The 21,048-nt window shown below is 40.2% G+C and overlaps 1 protein-coding gene across 4 annotated transcripts in view; it reads right to left on the reverse strand.

Annotated features, from left to right (window-relative positions):
* nup93 (nucleoporin 93) overlaps window positions 1-21,048 on the reverse strand; it is a 76,837-nt gene that overhangs the window by 48,357 nt on the left and 7,432 nt on the right. For 2 of the 4 annotated variants that reach the window (XM_034176936.1, XM_034176937.1), the window contains one exon: window positions 17,161-17,278. In XM_034176936.1, coding sequence (XP_034032827.1) covers window positions 17,161-17,278 — 118 coding nt within the window. Of the gene's footprint in view, window positions 1-8,269; window positions 8,283-8,436; window positions 8,555-17,160; window positions 17,279-21,048 lie in introns of those variants that run through there. The other 2 variants (XM_034176939.1, XM_034176940.1) reach the window with 2 other exon arrangements.

Here is a 21,048-nt window from a genome sequence, read left to right on the forward strand (position 1 = left end):
AGGTGGGATGGATTATCTCAGCAAAGGAGAAGTGCTCACTATCACAGATTTAGACTGGTTTGTGAACAATATTTGAGGGAAATCTTTAGATCTTTGAGTTCATCTCGTACAAAATGGGAGCAAAACCAAAAGTGTTGCGTTTATATTTTGTTGAGTGTATATATATATATATATATATATATATATATATATATATATATATATATAGCCTAGTAACGTGACCACAGCACACCAGAGTGAGAGTGCGCAGCATGTCGACAGACAGTGTGGATTCGGATGATGATGGAGCTGATCCCTCTTTTGTTCTGGACGAGGAACCAGAGCAGGTGGGTCCACTGATGTGCACACAGATCTACTCTTTTCTGTTTTGGTGAAAACCAGAAGAAGAGCAACATAATGCCTAAAGACTCAGACATGAAAATAGTAAAAACTGTTAGAGGTCCTTGGCCCACTAAGCAGCTTCAAAGATGCATTAAGCGGAGAGAGGGACCCCATGTTGTCTTCGTCTGTGTTGTGCCTGTAACGAATTTCCTGTCTGACAGTGATGGAGGAGAAAAAAAAACCCCCCAAAAAAAACACTTTTAAGTGACATGAAAGGTAAAATCAGAACAGATTTCACAGGAAGACATCAAAGCAGACTGATGGACACTGCCCTCATCACAGCATTATTCCTTGACTCAATACAATGGAGAAAAAGGTGGCGGCAATACCAATATCAAAAACAAAAGCCATTTACATTCACAGCATACAGTGGTCCAGATGTGAAGCCGGAGTCCTCAAAAGGAAAAGGGGTTTGACTTATGGCTTTGATTTATAAACCAAATTAATCTGGATAGTTTAACTACATTAATGTCAAGTCTGTCATTTGTACAAAGTGAAAATATAACACATAGCTTTTAATTTTAAAATAATGCACTCATTCTGAATTTTTGAACATTAACACACACAGATGCCAAAAGGCATTATGGATAAACTGAGCCTCCGCTCATCACTGATTGGTTGATTCATTATATGTAAAAACCAACACACATTAATGTAACGTGTATGTTGGATTTTACAAATAAGTGTTTATTTGTAAAATGTCTTTTTTTCCCATTTGTAAAAAATAAGGTATTTGCAAAATTGAAAATTCTGTTTTTAAGTTGTGATTCAGCAACAACTGTGTGATATAATGGGGTGCCATTCACCCCACCATCCAGTAGATGGATCAAAATGCATAGAACACTGCCATCTACAAGTTCTTGAAGTATAGGTGCTACAAAAAAAAAAAAAAAAAAAAAAAAAAAGGTTGACCACTGAAGGCTCTTTCACACCGGGCCAACGCAGAGTTGTGTAATGCAGCGTGGTGACTACACTGAGCTTATGCAGCCCTATGTGACAATACGCTGTAGGACGCAAAATGGACACAAAAAAATTTAACATTTATTTTTTTGCAGACATTCGGCATAGAGCACTGGATGCAGGACTCTACTGATCTTTGCTGGCAGTGAAGCTTCAAAACCACAGAAGAAGAGGCGGACCAAAGCCCCCCATGCGCAGCATACGCAGCCACTCATGCAAAATAGATACACAGCATAATGCAACTCTACGCAGGCCCGGTGTGAAAGGGGATGAAGACCTTATTTAAGAGAACAAGGGCTGCATGTACAAAGACGTGGGTGGATTTCCTACTGAAACATGGCGAGGGGCCACTAATGAGGGGGGACCACTGTATGTGGGATTACTATGAGTTACAATATCACGGGGCCTTCCTGGGTGATGTAACTGGAAAATTGCAACCTCCAAGTACTCATGAATAGCCAAAGGACTAAAAATGGACCTGTGGTGGAAGGAGGGAGTCTGGTTTGTTTACAGCCCATGCTGACCATATTTAAGGTGATTTGTTGCTGTACAAATGACAGTGATAAATGCTTCTAAAGATACACACACCTGGTGGAAGAACCATTCAGCCACCCGACCAGCTCTTGCATATTTTGCCTGATGGTACCTGTGCATTCCAGACTCCAGCTGCGCTTCAGAATGAGCATTCAACACATTATCTGCAGTTCTAGATGCATTAGGCTGACTGAGGAGCACACAGGCAATCCTGTCTAAAAGCCTTGAAATAGCCAAAGAACTGTCCAGAAAATAATGCAAGATGTCAAGAGAGAACCGAAGAGGGGAGAAAAAGATTTTCTGGTTTACATTCACATTCTGTGACAAAAATCTCTATTGTGAAAAAACACTTTACTTAGCATATTTTCTGGAGTATAAGTCACATTAGTCAAAAAATGAAAATATAACAGTGCTAAAATACCCTTGGGCATATGAGCATTGTGTTCTTTATAATTTGCAGTTGTTTAATTAATTATAAAGATCCTATTGTCTTATGTACAATTTGTATATGTTCTAATTAAATAATCATTTGTTCATGTTGTGTAAATCAAGGAATATTTGTAGATCACCTTCTGTGCATTTGCAGTTATTAATTAGACAAATTTAACTCCATAGGAAGCCAGCTTTAATAATAATACATTCCACTTAAAAGGCACCTTTGACACTCAAGGACACTGTACAGTAAAACTTAAAATACCATAAAAGAAACAATAAAAATCAATAAAACAGAGCAATATGCATCAAGAGGAATAAGCAGTCATAAACAGATGCATTTTGAGTTAGCAAAAGTTAGCGTGCAAGCTAATATCTGCAAAATGTCTCGTAAATGACTCCAGAGGTGTTATTACGTTATAAAAACAGCATTTTCAGTTTTAGAAGTGTTTACTTCTCACTAGCTTTTACATAATATACCAGAAACGAAGCTGTTAAGCAAGTAACTACACTAGGAAGTGATGTCACCATGCTAACCTCGGTGAAATGTCTTATAAGTTCAGAGATGTTATTAGGTTCCAAAAAGAGCTTTTTCAGTTTTAGAAGTGTTTATTTTGTGAGAAACATGTATATAAATACACAAAATGAAGTGGTTTTGAAGAGACCAACTACTGATGTCACTGTGCAGCTCTACTCTGATTGGCTGTCACCCACATCACTCAAAAACAAAACGGATCAGATTGAAACCAAATGTGACTTTTTTAACTTCTTAAAATACATCGTTAGTCATCTTTGCACTTGCCCAAGGTCTGTGTCCCAAGAATGTTCCCTGTGAATTTCAAGAGTCTGGCATTAATAGGAATGGCTTATGCTGAGCACAGACGGACAGATGGATGAAAAGCCTTTACAATACCCAATGGCCATATTTGATAATAATGAAAAAAATGAGAAAAAAAAATTTATGTCACACACAAGAAGAAGCAAAATGGATTTAATTGTTGCATTATTTAAGGCACACATGGTATTAAGGAGTACAGCTAAGGAGCAAATTAATGTCATTATAAGGGCACAGAACTGCTTTTTTCTGCCACTGAACAGAAGATCATATGTGAGGTGAATGTAATTTAAATGTAATCTAAAACTCCTTTTTGTGGTACATTTATAAAATAAATTCACGTTAATTTTCTTCTTCTTCTTAAAAGAGCCGTCCTTGTACTTTCAAATAAGTCCGAATAAGGTTTCTTCTAAATAAACAGATTCTAAAGTTAGAAAAAACATGTTATGGTATTTCTTCTGAACAAAGATTGTTTGTTTCCTTCCTTTCTTGATCTTATTCTGGTGGTTCTTGTTAACTGACATTCCCTTTGGGAAGACAGCCATCTTGGGACAGATTTGGCACCACACCATAACTTAGAGACAAAGATTGTTGGCCTGGGATGCAAAGTGGGGCTGCGCTTGCACCATGTCTGGGGGAGTCATCACCTCATCGCCTCTCTCTCTCTCTCTCTCTCCCGCGGTCGAAAGGCATGGACTGGCTGGCCTCCTTCGCAAGGAGTTTATCCCCCTGGCCGGGCACCGGGCTCGCTTCGTGGATCTTCCCAGCTACCAATCTCCCAGGATGCCATTTTGTGATTAGAGGACAGGTTGGGCTTTACTTGACTCTCTTTCCAGAATGCAAACAGCTGTTTGGGACTTATCCTCATTTAATAATGACAGTGGCTATCTGTACATAGCCATAGTCATATAGTGAACTTCTGTTCTATGGGTTGTGGCAACGTCATTTTCGTCATTATCTAGTGCCTCAATGACGTGAGAACACATGGCCAGCATCTTGTTATATGATAAAGATCCAATGCATATTTGCGAGTCTTATTTGCTGTTGAAATAGTGGCCACAATGTAAGAAACTCACATCAAATTAAACTGTGCACTACTTAAACAATCCACCCTGGCTTGTCTGTTTTCACGTCAGCTGGCGTTGTGCCTGGCTGTGCGAACGACAGAACAGGTACATAGTGTCTCTCTCATTGGTCAATATAAGTCACATGATCATGAGACTATGTACTTGTACATGTATTTGCCATTGACACCTAGATTCCTAAATTATACTAACCACAACCACTAATCCTAACCTTAACCATAACAATAACCCTTAACCCTAACAAGGCTGCACTACATACAAAATGAAATTGGGAATTTTTGAAAGAATTTTTGAGCCCAGCACTGACCTCTTGTGGAACATTTCTCAAAGTGACAGAGCAGCCCGACGTAAACATACACGTACAGTAAGTTCAGTTTTAAATCAGCTCACAGCGGCATTTGTTTCCTGTTTATGTTGTTACTCTGCTGTGGCAATGAATGTCTGTTTGTTTGCACCATGACAGCACAGATCTTTGTGTCATTCAACAGTACTATTTGCTGTGTGATAAAGACTTTTATTCCTATTTATTTGTTTGAAGTGTACATGACTTAATTGTATTTTATCTCGAGCCTGACATGAGGAAAAGCCTCCCTAGGGAGGCACCAAGGGGGCATCTTACCAGATGCCTGAATCACCTCAGCTGACTCAACGCGAAGGAGCAGCACCTCCACTCCGAGGTCCCCACGGATGACCGAGCCCCGACCCTATCTCTAAGGGAGACATCAGCCGTCCGCCTAAGGAAGCCCATTTCAGCCGCTTGTACCCGCCATCCAGTTCTTTCGGTCATGACCCAGCCCTCATGACCATAGGTGAGAGTAGGAACAAAGACTGACCAGTAGATCGAGAGCTTCGCCTTTTGGTGACGAAAAGGGAGCCGAGTAGGTGACGGTTCCTCTCTGAGAACCAAAATTCTCTGACTGTTGTTTGCGCGTATGCACCGAACAGCAGTCTGGAGTATTCAGCCTTCCTGAAGTCCCTGAATGGAGTCCTGTATGGGGCTCCAGTGGGGGACTCCATTGTTCTCCTGGGGGACTTCAACGCACACGTGGGCAATGACAGAGACACCTGGAGAGGCGTGATTGGAAAGAACAGCCTCCTCGATCTAAACCCGAATGGTCGTTTCTTATTGGACTTCTGTGCTAGTCACAGACTGTCCATAACGAACACCATGTTCAAACATAAGAATGCTCATAAGTGTACATGGTACCAGAGCACCCTAGGCCAAAGATCGATGATCGATTTTGTGATTGTATCATCTGATCTGAGGCTGCATGTTCTGGACATTTGGGTGAAGAGACGGGCAGAGATGCCAACTGATCACCATCTGGTGGTGAGTTGGATCAGAGGGTGGGGGAGGACTTTGGACAGACCTGGTTGGTTTCAAATATGTATAATATCAAGTCACATGAATAATTTACAATTCTGGTATCAAGAGTTGCAGAAACTCATCAAGCTTTTTTTTCTCTTTTACAGATTATTCTTCTTCAAAATTGTGAAATTATTCATGTGACTTTTGATAACGTTGGGCTTCAGACCAGAGGATCCTCTGTTCAAATCCCAGCCTGACCAGAAAAATCACTAAGGGCCCTTGGGCAAGGCCCTTAATCCAAAGTTGCTCTTGGTGTGTAGTGAGCACACACACACACACACACATATATATATATATCTATATATATATATATATATATATATATATATATATATATCTTAATCATATATTGTATCTTCAAATTACTAAAATAACTGACTTTACTGCCACTATCTGCTTCTCTAGCATATATTAGTGTGTGTGTATATTTGTATAATGTAAGTATTACAGCGTTTGCAAAATACCTGTCTACAGTCTAGGCTATATCAGAATATTCTATTACTGTTAATCCCACTATGACTTTTTAAATACAACAAACCATTTGTCCTGTATCATAGCTACATATATAATGTCTGCAGAAAAAAAAGGCGTGAAAATCAGTTTAGCATTCAGAGTTATGATGGATTAAATGTGCTGCACCTGCCAAACAGGACTGAGTGGAGCAGGTCGGATGACTGGTCAAAGATGACGGCCCTAAGGCTCATCAGCGCCAATAGGCAGTAGCGGTCGATGTGGCATCTACTCTTTATAATGTCTATGGCCATTCCCGTTTGGATAATCGATCTCTGTTATCACCTGAATTCAGCATAGAATTCTGAATTATATGATCTGTATATTGCAGAGGGTGCACCAGTAACAATGCAGTATTTGGCGCTGGATGAGTGTGTTATGCATACATGTAGTGTATGTCTGTGTTATGAAGTGCAAGTGTGTGCGTACGCCTCAGCATGTACTCCTGTCTGCATGCCTCTGTGCATATAAATAAAATATAACTGCAACGTTGCATTATAACAAAATATAACACAGAGCTCCTTGCTGAAATTTCAAACATGCTCAAAATCAAGATTTATGACACCAACTGACCAACACACAGAGTCCTGCTGCAGTTACAACATACACACTATGATAGAACATTATTTATCTATGATTCTGCCGTAACGCAGAATTGGACTGTATCATTGTGACGTGGGTAGTAACACTGGTGGCAACACACATATGTATTTTTTTAAACAACCAGTTCATTTTATTTCAAAGAGACCAACCCCCTCACAACATGCCATTTTTGTGCATTAATTTACCAGTCAGTAGACTGGACTTTTCTTTTTTCAGGCCTGTCCTGAACTTTGACACAATTCCCTCTGTGGATGTACACAAGACAACAACAACAAAAAAGGTAACAACAGGAACAATGCCAATATTGTCCGAGTATCTCTCTGTGATATAATCCTTTTTACAATGTAAAGTCATTTGCTTTTACAGAAAAAAAAGAGCACACTTTTCACATTGGAAAATTAATTCGCCATTTTGGAGAAAGCGCTTCTATAGATGGACGCTTTGTGTTGCCCCACCCATGTATGGTGTCCCCTCAAGAGATCCACAACTCCACTCTTAGCATCGACTGCCTGCTGACCACACAACCCAAAAGCATGAATAGGAACAAGAACACAATAAGGGCAGAAAAAATATTCTTCCTCAGTTATTTAAAGACAGAAATGAATACATTAAATAAACGGAATATGAAAAATCTCAACTGCCCACAAATACACAAGGATAGCCTGCCCTTTATAAACCAGCTTTAATTTCAAACACGGCATACACGTTTTATGTACAGATCTCGAAAAAGAGTGGTGAACATTCAACTGTATCCCTAAAAATACATGTATAATTCGGTCACTTCTGCAGACATTATCCTATTCCAAATTGTACAATTTCTCCTTTAACTGTGTCAATTTGCTCCATTTATACTGGATGCATACGTAAAAGTCTTTATCTCCGATATCACGCTTATGTTGATTTAAAGTGCTGACACACGTAGGCCTTATTTCTACTCACCTTTGCCAAGCAAGTCACAGTGACTGTGCTTAAATGGAATGTGCCATATTATGAGTAATCACAAAGTCTGATTAATCATTCGTAAGATTTGTACTTGCAATGTCACACAACCTGCAACATATCTGACTACGTAATAAACAGACCACAGAAATTATATGCTAAGAAAGAACAGCGCCAGCAAGCAATTTAATGGCAAAAGGAAGGAAGAGAGCCTCAATGAGATTTGTGAAATTAAGAGTGGGAGGAATTCTACCCTCATATAAAATGAGACACAATGAGCCGGCCAGAAATTGTGTGCATGTGTGTTTGTATGCGTGTGTTTGTGTGTGTGCGACATAAACCCCACCCTTCACTCTTTCACTTCCTGTTGCCAAAATATGCGTACATATAAAATACAGAGTACCAAAGTATACATATATGTTGATACACACCTTTGAGACATGTGGTTGCCCCCAATCATTAGACCCAATTTATCATTGCTATAACAATTTACATTCTACAAGTTTGCCATAAAACCAGACACCATGACACAATCATAGAAGACATGTGGAAAGAGAGGTGACAACGTGCACATGCTTGTCTGATAGTATGTGTGTACATATATGTGTAGACAATACTCACTCATGCTGAGTCCCTGCCTGCCTGGGAGTCAGACAGCTAAAAAGACAGGTTGGGATGAGGAAGAGCTTTTTTTTTCCTCTCTTTATTTTTATCATTATTATTTTCATGTGCCAAGGAATCTGGGCAATGAAACCCTGAGAGACCTACACATAACCTCCTACACATAACCTCTTGCTCTCCTTTCCTCTGTCTTGTCATGCCAGGGCAGTGGTCGCCATGCAGGGGCGTGTTCCTGGCGTTCTGTCGAGCCGGTGTGCAGGTCAGGTTGCATCCTCGTCCCGGGTTCAAAGCAGACCAACGACTCACGTATGAACCGGAGAACTGAATGAAAGTGTCACATCAAGACTCATTGGAGGTAGTTTTATTGTTGGAGGACCATACCAAGTCAGCTCTCAGACAGGGGAGAGCCATGATGAGAAACTATGGATTCATATAGAATATCAGTTCATAGCTTAAGCCAACACCCCTCTTGGACAAAGATTATCTTCAGTCCTCTCTCTCCCCCTTCAGCCCAGCATCTCTTGACAGCCCTTCGCCCCTCCCTCCTACAATCCGACGTCTTCTTCCTTTTTCATCCAGCTATGCATCCTTCCTCTCTCCTCTCACTTTCTCCTCCTCCCTTAGCTCAACACAATTATAATAATGGATTTTCCCCCCTCAGTTAATGGCTTCTGACATCCTGTCTTGAAATGAGGCTAATCATGCTCTTAAGGGTCATGTTTAGTTAATGAAGGGTTTGGGAAGCACGCGAGGGAAAAAGGGAGGGGGGCGCCTATATGCAGACCGATTATCTCAGCATATACAAAGCGGCCATGTTAAAACAGACACACACCCCTCTTTGGAGCCTCGTGCACACTCATTCATATACAGGGACACGCCTGATATCAGCCTGCACATATGAAGGCCAACACTGTCTGGTATAGATGGTAATTCATGTGCCAAGGTGCAGCACTACAAAGATATTCACTCATAAACCAAACTGATCCTCTATGCCAGTGATCAGTGGAGCACGACACACGTATGCAAAGCTATGTTCACACTGTATGTCTGGCTCAGCAGATGCTCTGTGCTTAGGCAAGCGAATCCACTGACAGCATGCCATCACTGCTGCCTGTGTGTGCAAGTGGCAAAGTAAGAACACAAACAGAACGGATGAAAATGAGAGCAGCAGAAGAGGAAAAGACAATCACAGAGAAATCAAGATGAAGTTAAAGTGAGAGAGAGAGAGAGAGAGAGAGAGAGAGAGACAAAGAATCCAACCAGTAGGACTAATAGAAAGGAAAAGGAGCTACACATACAGAAAGATGACAGTGAGAGGCGAGGAGAGAAAGAACACAAGCACGAAAAGGTGAAACGGCAAAAACTGAGACCAGGACACAAAGAATAAGAGAAAGAATTGCAGCCAGTCGCCATTTTTCTATGAACGTGGCACGATTCCAACACCTTCCTCCATCTCATTTTCTTTTCTTTTGGGAAAATTCCCATTTGTACATTTAAGCTTCTCTTGTTTTTTAGCCTTCATGTCTTTACCACAAAAGTATGTCATCATTTGATGACACAGACAACAGATTACCTAGAAACATCAAATAATGACTCACAGTTACTCATCCAATTACAAACACAGAGCACATACGGTAAAAAAGACCATAGTGGCAGGGAAAAAAGCCAGAACACCTTACACTTCTAAATCTTTATGACTTTGGCATTTTTATGATGTATATATGCATCAAATTAGTATGTCTACAGATAAGAACTAAAAACTTGTAAACTAAAACAATCAGAAATCAAATAAATCGAAATAACTGACAACTCAGTGTAATAAATACTGTGCAAATCAATAATGATTAACCAAATACTCAGATAATATTTCATGAACAATTTATACATTACAGTTGTACATCTTTAGGCACAGAAAATACAATGTTACAGTGATTATTAATTATGATTAATCAGTGCCCTGTACCTCAATTTACTGCTCCCTCTAAACTGCTCAAAGTTTATTATGAAGGAGTAATAAAGAAGTCATCAGAAATGTGACACCAGGCATCAATTCAGTACATCTCAAAATACATTATTTGTATTAGTAACAGCATTGGGATTGGACAGCAAAAACGTAGATGACTGAATGGGTTAATTTATTCCAACTATTTTGTGTAGACAATAACTCAAAAAGGTCATTCTATACCAAATCACCCAATGGGCCAAACCTCACCTCCTGAGTTTCAGGAAACTCAGCATATATGCTGGTTTTGACCCCTAAACCTCCTCAAATCTAAAATTTCAGGTCAACCAGATGAAGGCTTTCTGAGATAGGTGACATAGTGTTTTGTTGTTGGTGGTGGTTTTTTCCCCCAAAACAAACAACAAAAAACAAAACCTAAAATATATTTAAAAATAAAATAGCATGATCGCCAAATTTCAAGAGTCCATAATTTCTGAAACACTTGTCCAATATGGATGAACACTGAATCTTTGAAAAGGGGCGCACATGAAAATCTGTGGAGATGGGGTTTAGAATCCCTCTTTCATTAGGTGATTAGGTGTGGAATGACCCAAAAACAATGAATGCTGTTACTTAGGGCCCTGTCCCACTGGCGTTTAAGAGGATTTGAGTATGGACTGCGCACAAAATTGGCTCATATTCGCTTAACATCCACAATATGCGTGAAACATGCTTGTATGAATCGGCAAACACCCGCACACGTCCACAGAGGCACGTTTTTCCTTTACCAGGATTTTTGAGCTGCACAAAATTTTGGCTGCGGATGACATCCGCCTTACATACTCCATACATACTCAGTACATACATATACATACTCAATCTATGCGCTGTATATTCGCCGTCATCTGCTGATATCCACAACTGACAGGGATTTGTGGCTTGGCAGCAGACTGGGACAGTGTGTAAAACGGATATTTTGCATGCCCATTATGTCCACATCACAAACTAAAATAAGTTGTAGCGACTCCATACAGATTGGCCACAAATAAAGCGTTTTTATTACGTCTGCTTTGCATCTGATTTGAGAATGGCTAACAAGCTGCAGAAAGCATTTTGAGCCGTCTAAAAAGGTAATTATTTGACTTGTTTACATTGTTAAGGCTTGATAAAACAGTTGCGTGTTTTTTCCTTCTTGTGTGCAGCTGTTACAGTATTTATTCCTGTTTATAACAGATTTATCTTCTTGTCATAATCGTTCAGACGAGCTGCGCTCTGATGCGATCCGCTGACGTCACCACTCACCCTGTTCACTGTTTCTTTACTCCAATCAACTTGTCCAAGTCCAGCAAATGCTCCAGAGGCTGTATTGTTGGTGTGAATCGTGATGCCGAAAGGAGCGAGTGCGCTTCTTTTATGACCGCAATGCAGATGTCGTGCACGCACAAACACGTGCGCAATGCATTCATAATACACCCATAATACTGCCATGATAATCGCAATGCGTCGGATCTGTTTCCTCACTACATGCGTTATACAAGCGTGATTGTTCATCATATATTCGCTATATATTATTAATATATCTGTAATTCATACAGGGACATTTGTCATTTTTAGCCATTTTTGTTGCGGACAGACAACGAATGCCCATAATTTGTATACTCAATTCATGCGCAATTAATCCTCTCCCCAGTGGGACAGGTCCCTTAGGAAGACACCAAATTACACAGTGAGCTCATAACAAGAAAGAACTGATTACTTTGGGTGAACTTTGATGCAACAGGTCCATCCCAAGAGCAACTTTGGTTTGCTTATGTAATATCCCAGATATGCCTGTTCTGCCCCTCACATTAGCATCCCCAAATGACTGAAGGTGAACTAGCTATGAGGGCAAATAATGGCATGGGTCATGCACTGCAATTTAGCTCTGATCTCCCCATTCTTTTTCTGGCATTACAGTCTACGTATTATTATTATTGTATGCTGTATGCTCTGGTTAGTTTTCTGGTGGTTTTACTTTATTTCTTTTGTGCTTGTTCCATGTACCTTAACTTCCTGTTTCTGGCCTTCCAGGTTAGCCTGTCCGTGCACTTCCATGTTTGACTGATTGGTGATTGGTCACCTTTATATATGCTTTTAGAGCGTTCGCTCAGTGCTAGATTGCCTAGGTTCGCTCCTGCTCTCTCACATTTATATGATCAGTGTTTTCCAGTGTTTCTACCTCTGTTACAGACCACTCCAAGTTCCTGAGTTTCTTTCCTCCCATTATGGGTTTGTTTGCTTGGTATGCTGAATCTCTGTGCACTGACGTACTGCTTCTATTCTGGATAACCCCTCTGCTGTTCCCTCAGAAAGACTGATGCCTGTTGGACTCACCCATGTATCTGACTTCTGTTCCATTAAATGACCAGGCCTAATCACCCATGTACCTGTAAATATGAGATAAAATATAAAAGAGAATGGAAAACTAAAACTGGAATTATAGAACAGAATGTGAGGTTGTGGCTGGTGCCAAAACTTTTCATCGCTAGTGCAAATTACTGAGGGCTAACTTGAAACACTGCTTTGAAATACCAGTGTTTCAAACATTGTTCCAGAGTCCACATGAAAAGAAAGATGTCACAATATGAGCCAGTATTTGATCCACAACGGGACAATTTACTTTTAAATGTTACCTGTTAGTATGTTATCTGGAAAAAAAATGTCTTTCAATATTATGAAATTTACTCAGGCACTTTCTCTTCAAGAGGAAACAGAGTGCAAATTTTGATAAATAAAATAAATATGACTGCAGGAAGGATGAAGTAAAGGCCAATAAAACTATGAGATGCTCCCACATTCATGAAGGCTAAAATGTAGGACTATGTGTACAGCTTGAGATTCTATTGAGAGATGATTTTTAAAGACATGCCGGAATTCAACGAAGAAGACCAATGGACGGAGTAAAAACCAGTGAAGAAACCAGCGTGTTAAAAAGTGATTTGCAACGAAGGTCAGCAATAATGACATCGATTAAGCTCTCAGAACTGGCAGGGAAGTTGCAAATACTACTGAACTTCAGGAAAGTTGAGTGCGACGGTGTTAACACACTGTATGCTGCTTGTAAAACGTGAGGAGAGGCACACCCTCAGTCCAGAAAATGTAGATGCACTTTTTTCCTACATAGCAACATTTAAGGTAAGAACATGTTAGATGTTAGTTTAAAGTGGTGATTCTGATAGTTAGTAGCCCTAATTAGTTTCGGGGCAGCGTTTTCTTGCAAACAGACAAATATTCAAGTGTGCTGAAGAGTGAGAAAGCAGACTGATATGGCTGTTGTATTATGTGAATGAGGTACGTTCAAACATTTTCAAGCTGTGTAACAATTCATTTAATTTTGCTGGGTTTCATCATCATGACATTAAGTTATCCTCATGATTACACGTCTTAATGCAGTTCAGGTTATATGATCAGTTGATTTCACTGTTCATTCATAATTAGGAGGGTGGAGCACGTTTGTTTTTTTAATTTCTTCTCCCCTTTCCATGACAACCAATCACAGCTCTTAAAGGACTGCATCATGCCTTAGCAACAGGGTCAACCCCACTTCCTCACAAAGATATGAGTTCTGTCCACTTCTTGCTCAGACTTGCTCTCAGACACCTGCTGGCTTACTCTTAGGCTAAGTTTCCTTGCAAGGAAATTTTAGGTTAAGTTAGGAGCTCTTTGAGTTGCTTCACAGGTATGGGCCCAGAGAAATTTGGCTGGGGACACTGAAACAAAAATAATGAATTTCTTTGGCAAATGTTCATGTGAAAAAGCTACAAACAAGTGATAATTTTCTACTGATGATAAGCAGGACACATTTTTAGGACAGCACAGAGGCCCAATACCGGACCAGAGGATCTATACTGCAATACCTCTGAATTATACAGATGGTGTACATCACTCTGGGAGATCTTTAAACTAGGGCACAGACAGACCCTGCACTCACTGTGGCTTTTAAATATGAAATTCACAATTTTAAATCGATGCATATTCTTGAACCATCCAGCAGGTGCCAGTATTCAGCTGGTCTTCCTTTGATACACACTCAGGAAAAATGTTCGAAAAACTGGCATATGTTGCAAAAGAAAAGCTGCAAAACAGTGTCTCAGCTTTCCCATCACTAAATTGCAGTATGGCAGAAAGGTTTTGGTAAGGAGTCCATATTTCAATAGTGTAGTACTGTGATCATCCTGACATGCACAATCTCAGCCATGACAGCACACGACCAGAAACATTCTAAAGACTCTCCAACAACATACAGTGATCGACAACATTTGATGCACTAAAATCAGTCAAAAAAAAATGCTGACATAGAATCTGCATCCATAGCTAAGAAAACATATACAGCAAAAAAATAAATAAATAAAATACATCTCTAAAATAAAGGAACTATTAGAGCGCAGATGCAAACCAACACATACACATGGACAAGCAGACTGCTGGTTTCTATGACTTGTCTGCTTGCACATGTATAGACGTTACTGTATACGACGCAGTGCAGAGCTTCCACTCACTATATCACTCACTCTCAAACCAACAGCTGAGCAGTGACACAGCGTGCAGACAGACTGGAAAGAAAAGCAGCAAGTGAAAGCACAAAAAACATATATTTAAAAAAAAGCTGATCCTGTTTAAAAAAAAAACAGTGGTGCTGACTTTAATCAAGATAATGTCAGTACAAACGATTTATTTCTGTCAGCGAGTGGGTGGGAAGTGTTGGAGGCTGTGGTAAACCTATAATATGCATTTAAGTGATGAGACTCGCTATGTTTTAATGCTGAATGTCAGTTCCACAAAGGACATTCTAGTTATGTTCGCCAAGGACATAATATATCATCAGGGAGGTGATGGTCTAGTGGTTAAGCTGATGGGCTTGAGAACAGAGGATCCTCGGTTCAAATCCCAGCCTGACCGGAAAATCACTAAGGGCCCTTGGGCAAGGTCCTCGATCCCCTAGTTGCTCCCGGTATGTAGTGAGCGCCTTGTGTGGCAGCACCCTGACATTGGGGTGAATGTGAGGCATTATTGTAAAAGTGCTTTGAGCATCTGATGAAGATGGAAAAGCGTTACATAAATGCAGTCTATCTACCATGTATCAGTCTTTATTCGTCTGTCTGTTAGCAAGATTATGTCAAAACTATTGCACAGATTTTGACAAGATTTTCACCCCAGATAGATATCAGGCCATGGAAGACTCCATTAAAAATTGGAGGCAATCCGGATCCGAATTCTGGATCATGATTTCACTTTATATAGGCTTTGAAGGATTATGTCAAAACTACTTCATGGATTTTCACCAAATTTGCACCACAGATACATATTCGGTTCTTAAGTGTGATGTAACGCATCATGTGACTTTCAACTTCCGGGTCAAAAAAAAAAAAAAAAAAATGCGTGCTTTGTCAGCTGTTTGTGGTCGTTGGTCATCTGCATCAGCTGAGCTTCTTATGAAACTAAGACCTCACAGGCAGAGTTCCCGGTTGCGCAACCGAGTCTATAGATTGGAAACATCACCGGAGCTGTTGTTTTATAGATTCCCAGCCAATGACAAACAGAAACAAAAGTGGCTAAAACTGATCATGTAGGCCCCCTATCCTGGCCTTTTTGTTTTGATTGCTGATGCTGTAGCAGCTGTACCGACCATTTATGAAATGAATCTTGTCAATTTACATAACCATAAGTGTTTTGTTTGGACCTGGAAACAAATTTATCATGTGATGCGTTACATCAGAGCTTAACAGTCTCATTAGGGCATGGAAGACTCCACTGAATTTTGTAGGTGATCCGGATTGAGGGATGTCAGAAATCTTGGATTGCTCTTGTTGCTGGTGTACAGCTGCCAAAGACAATCCTGTTACAATATTAGCTCAACACTAATGCATTTAACTCTTATTTTGTACAATGAGTAATTTAAACTTTTACCATGTCCTATTTAACTGTAGTAATATAACCCGCACAGATAGCCAGTACACGATAAGCCCCACAAACAGTCTGGAAATTCATCACAAAAATTTTACATACAATCATTTGATGAAAAGCTTAACATAAATTCCTTCCATTGAGGGCATTTAGACTGTAAACTGCTGTTGCTTCATATTACTCTCAGTGCCGGCTGGTAGTTCACGTGGCACTGTAATTTTGTCTACAATGAATCAGCAGGACTAAATTCTGCAAGCACATCCTACAGTGAGACTTCATAATACAGTGCTTTCTGTGTAAACTAATAAGGAGGAAACAAAGCAGAAAGAGAGCGTGTGCGTACAATTGCGTCACCGTTTCCCACTTTACCAGAAGCTAAGTGCTCTTCCAGTCAGTCAGTGAAACCACCCTGCCTAGTGTCAATCTGCCTCACAAAGAATGATGAACAAAATGCAGACATAAAGCTTACAAAGAGCAAATGTACAAGAATGAACACTGAGCCGACATGCAAGGAAAAGCTGTCTAAGAGCTGCAGGTAAAGAAACAGAAATCAACATGATATGAGGGAGGATGAGAAAAGGAATATCATTCAGTTCTGTGGCCAAAGACAAAGACATCAGAAAGAAGGCAACATGAGTGAAGGAAATGAACAGATGAACCAAGAGGGATGAAAGAGGGATAGAGTGAAAGAAACAGATGGAGCTCCGGGAAATGCAGCAAATTACCCAAACCAGGACCATAGTCAAAGAAAAACAGAAAGGGTGGAGAAACAGGAAGGAGAGAAGAAATTCAAGTCAAAGGAAACAATGCTATTACAATAGTGGGAGATAAGCTTTATGACCATGGAGTGGGGTGGAGGTGTCACTTACTCTTAATTCATAGAAAAATTGCTACAAAACACTTTTTAAAATGCAGTTGATCCATTCATTCCCCCCATCAGGCTTTACCAAAAATGCTTCCAGAATTGCTCCCCAGACTCGGGGTGTTTTGTCATTATCACTCATACCTGTATGTCAGTGTCTTTGATCAGCTCCAGCGGCTCAAAGGTTGTAGCAGCACTCAGGCTCTCCAACCTCTGAGAAATATGGAAGATGTCTAAACCTCTGGAGCCAAGGAGGATCGACCTGAGACAGAAATAATGAAGACAATGAAGTGAATAAATGACCAAGATGCAAAAGAAATGCAGTTACACTTGAACACCACCAGATGGCACAAAAGGCATTGCTGCTCTTATATGCTAAGGTTGCAGAATATATCCTGACAAGATTAATTTTAACAAATCATTCTATCAAAGAGTCAGAAAATACTATTTGTAACACAAATATTATGAACGGTCGTCACATTCAGCATTATAGCAGAAGACATGCTTTCAAAATGTTTGGTCAACTCATAATTTTAAAAAGAATACAAACTGGAGTTCAGTTCTAGGTGTGTGCTTCAGGCTACCCCATGTGTCCTTGGACAAGACACTTCACCTGCATCACCCTAGTCCATCCAGCTATAAATGGGTAGTAGTCTTGGTTTTTTAAGTAACCTGCAACAGACTACATCCTGTCCGGGGCCGACAGGAAATACTCATCCGCTTCACGCTACAGTATCCGGGGATAAGCACCAGCCTGATGGGCCTCAGGGCTTATGTACAACCCCAAATTCAATGAAGTTGGGACATTGAGTAAAATGTAAATAAAAACAAAATACAATGATTTGCAAATCCTCTTCAACCTATATTCAATTGAATACACCACAAAGACAAGATATTTAATGTTCAAACTGATAAACTTTATTGGTTTTGTGCAAATATTTGCTCATTTAGAAATGGATGCCTGCAACACGTTTCAAAAAATCTGGGACAGTGGAATGTTTACCACTGTGTTACATCACCTTTCCTTCTATCAACACTCAATAAGCGTTTGGGAACTGAGGACACTAATTGTTGAAGCTTTGTAGGTGGAATTCTTTCTCATTCTTGCTTGATGTACGACTTCAGTTGTTCAACAGTCCGGGGTCTCCGTTGTCACATTTTGTGCTTCATAATGTGCCACACATTTTCAATGGGCGACAGGTCTGGACTGCAGGCAGGCCAGTCTAGTACCCGCACTCTTTTACTACAAAGCCACACTGTTGTAACACGTTCCTTCTGCACGTGTTGGCATTGTCTTGCTGAAATAAGCAGGGACGTCCTTGAAAAAGATGTTGCTTGGATGGCAGCATGTGTTGCTCCAAAACTTGGATGTACCATTCAGCACTGATGGTGCGATCACAGATGTGTAAGATACCCATGTCATGGGCACTAACACACCCCCAAACCATCACAGATGCTGGCTTTTGAACTTTGCGCTGGTAACAATCTGGATGGTCTTTTTCCTCTTTTGTCCGGAGGACACAACATCCATGATTTCCAAAAACAATTTGAAATGTGGACTCATCAGACCACAGCACACTTTTCCACTTTGCGTCTGTCCATTTCAAATGAGCTATGGCACAGAGAAGGCGGTGGTGTTTCTGGATGTTGTTGATGTATGGCTTTCACTTTGCATGGTGGAGTTTTAACTTGCACTTGTAGATGTAGCGACGAATTGTGTTAACTGACAATGGTTTTCTTAAAGTGTTCCTGAGCCCACGCGGTAAGATCCTTTACACAATGATGTTGGTTTTTAATGCAGTGCCGCCTAAGGGATTGAAGGCCATGAGCATTCAATGTTGGTTTTCAGCCTTGCCGCTTACGTGTTGAAAGTTCTCCAGATTCTCTGAATCTTCTGATTATATTATGGACTGTAGATGATGGAATCCCTAAATTCCTTGCAACTGAACATTGAGAAACATTGTTCTTAAACTGTTGGACTTTTTTTTTTCATGCATTTGAAAACAAAGTGGTGATCCTCGCTCCATCTTTACTTGTGAATGGCTGAGCCTTTTGGGGATGCTCCTTTTATACCCAAACATGACATTCACCTGTTTCCAATTAGGTGTTGTTTGAGCATTCATCAACTTTCCCAGTCTTTTGTTGCCCTGTCTCAACTTTGTTGAAACGTGTTGCAGGCATCAATTTCAAAATTAGCAAATATTTGCACAAAAACAACAAAGTTTATCAGTTTGAACATTAAATATCTTGTCTTTGTGGTGTATTCAATCGAATATAGGTTGAAGAGGATTTGCAAAGCATTGTATTGTTTTTATTTACATTTTACACAACATCCCAACATCACTGGAAATGGGGTTGTACGACTTACTTTTTCTGACATTAAAAAAAGGAAATTTGATTCCATAGATAGACAAATGTAATGGGTTTTATTAGCTTTTTCTTGTCAAGATCGCTGGTGTTAAAAATAACTGGTACCAAATAACTGGTACCCTCCTCACCATAAGTGGAGTATAAAACATCCAATGAAATTATTAAGCAGTTAAAGTTATCTGAATAGTATCTTCACCTCCTCTAAACCTTGCAATTATTTTCAATTTACTTAAATCTCAAGCCAATTGTACATAGCAAATGCTACTGCATTTCTAACCCTTCCAGCATGGTAGATGGGATTTTAGCACTCTTGCCTCACAGCAAGACAGTCTGGTGTTCAGTTACACTAAATCATGGTTCCTTTCTGTGTGGAGTTTGCATGTTCTCCTCGTGTCTGCATGCATTCACTCTGGGTACTCTGGTTTCCTCCCACCATGAAAACATGCTTATCAGATGGGTAAATGAATGTGAAACCTCAATGAGTGTTTAATAGGTGTGACTCTCATCAACGATTCGATACGTACCTCGATACACTACCATCGATAAGATACATATAGTGGTACGTGACGATACGATACGATTCATCCCGTTTCTGATTCGATGTGATTTGAGAATTATTTAATGGTGATTCAATTCCTCACAATACGATACAATGCCATTCAACATGATGCAAAGAAATTATACCAAAATTTTAAATAGAAATAAGAATCTGCAATTCAGTATGGTACTATGGCATTCTTCTGATTCTACTAGAGGCAGAGGATTTATTTTACTCCTTATAAGCAGCAAATTTACCAGATTTAACATTAAGGAACAAGAATCGTTCCCTCATATTTGTGTAACAGGAAGAAAATTCTTAATGATTTTCAGCTGGTGGGTTGGATTCAGCCAATCGGTGCAGGAGAGTGCTCATATAAAAAGAAGGCAGAGGGCACTTTTCTTTCTCTCACTTTTTGGCAACTGGGTGCAGGTGTTTGTTGGGCGTGTTCACTTCTGCGTTCCTGTGAGGAAAGGTGGGTGCCGGTCACAGCTGTGGGCTTGTCGATGTGTTTATGTGAATGGTTTTGTTGTTTTGAGACCTCTCTGGGAGCTGGGAGCCCCATAGGACGCTCCGGGGTGGGATTGATTTCACAGCTGATTGCTGCATCGCTTGGACCGGATGGTCTGGTATGCTGTGCGGGACGTGGGGCTCTTCCTCCTGGGTCTATTTGTTATTTATGCTTGTTTCTCTGAAACACAGGATTGTGGATCCAGCCGCAGAAGGAAGCCCTGCTGATCAGCTGAGAGGTTTTGTCAGTGGACAGCATGTGTGGCGCTTTGGCCCCATCAAGTGGAACTTTGAAGGAACTGACGTCTGTCCACTGTGGATTTCTTTCTTTCTCTGTTCTTTTTTGCATCCCACTTCTGACACCAAATGTGGCGAAGCAGACACATTATCTTAATCACAGGACAATTAGGAATCATGATTAAACAGGATAGGTTGAACTTCTGACGTTACCCTGGGAATTTCACCTGGGAATTCTCCAATTTGGATAGCTTCAACTCAAGACACACAGGTTCATTGCAAAAAGAGAGACAGATAAGTGGTACCAAAATACAAAAGGATTTATTAACAACAACACTATTGAAAATGACAATTTATAAATACTAATTTCACAAAGA

The sequence above is a fragment of the Thalassophryne amazonica genome, chromosome 8, assembly GCF_902500255.1.
Source record: "Thalassophryne amazonica chromosome 8, fThaAma1.1, whole genome shotgun sequence".
Taxonomy (NCBI): Eukaryota; Metazoa; Chordata; class Actinopteri; order Batrachoidiformes; family Batrachoididae; genus Thalassophryne; species Thalassophryne amazonica.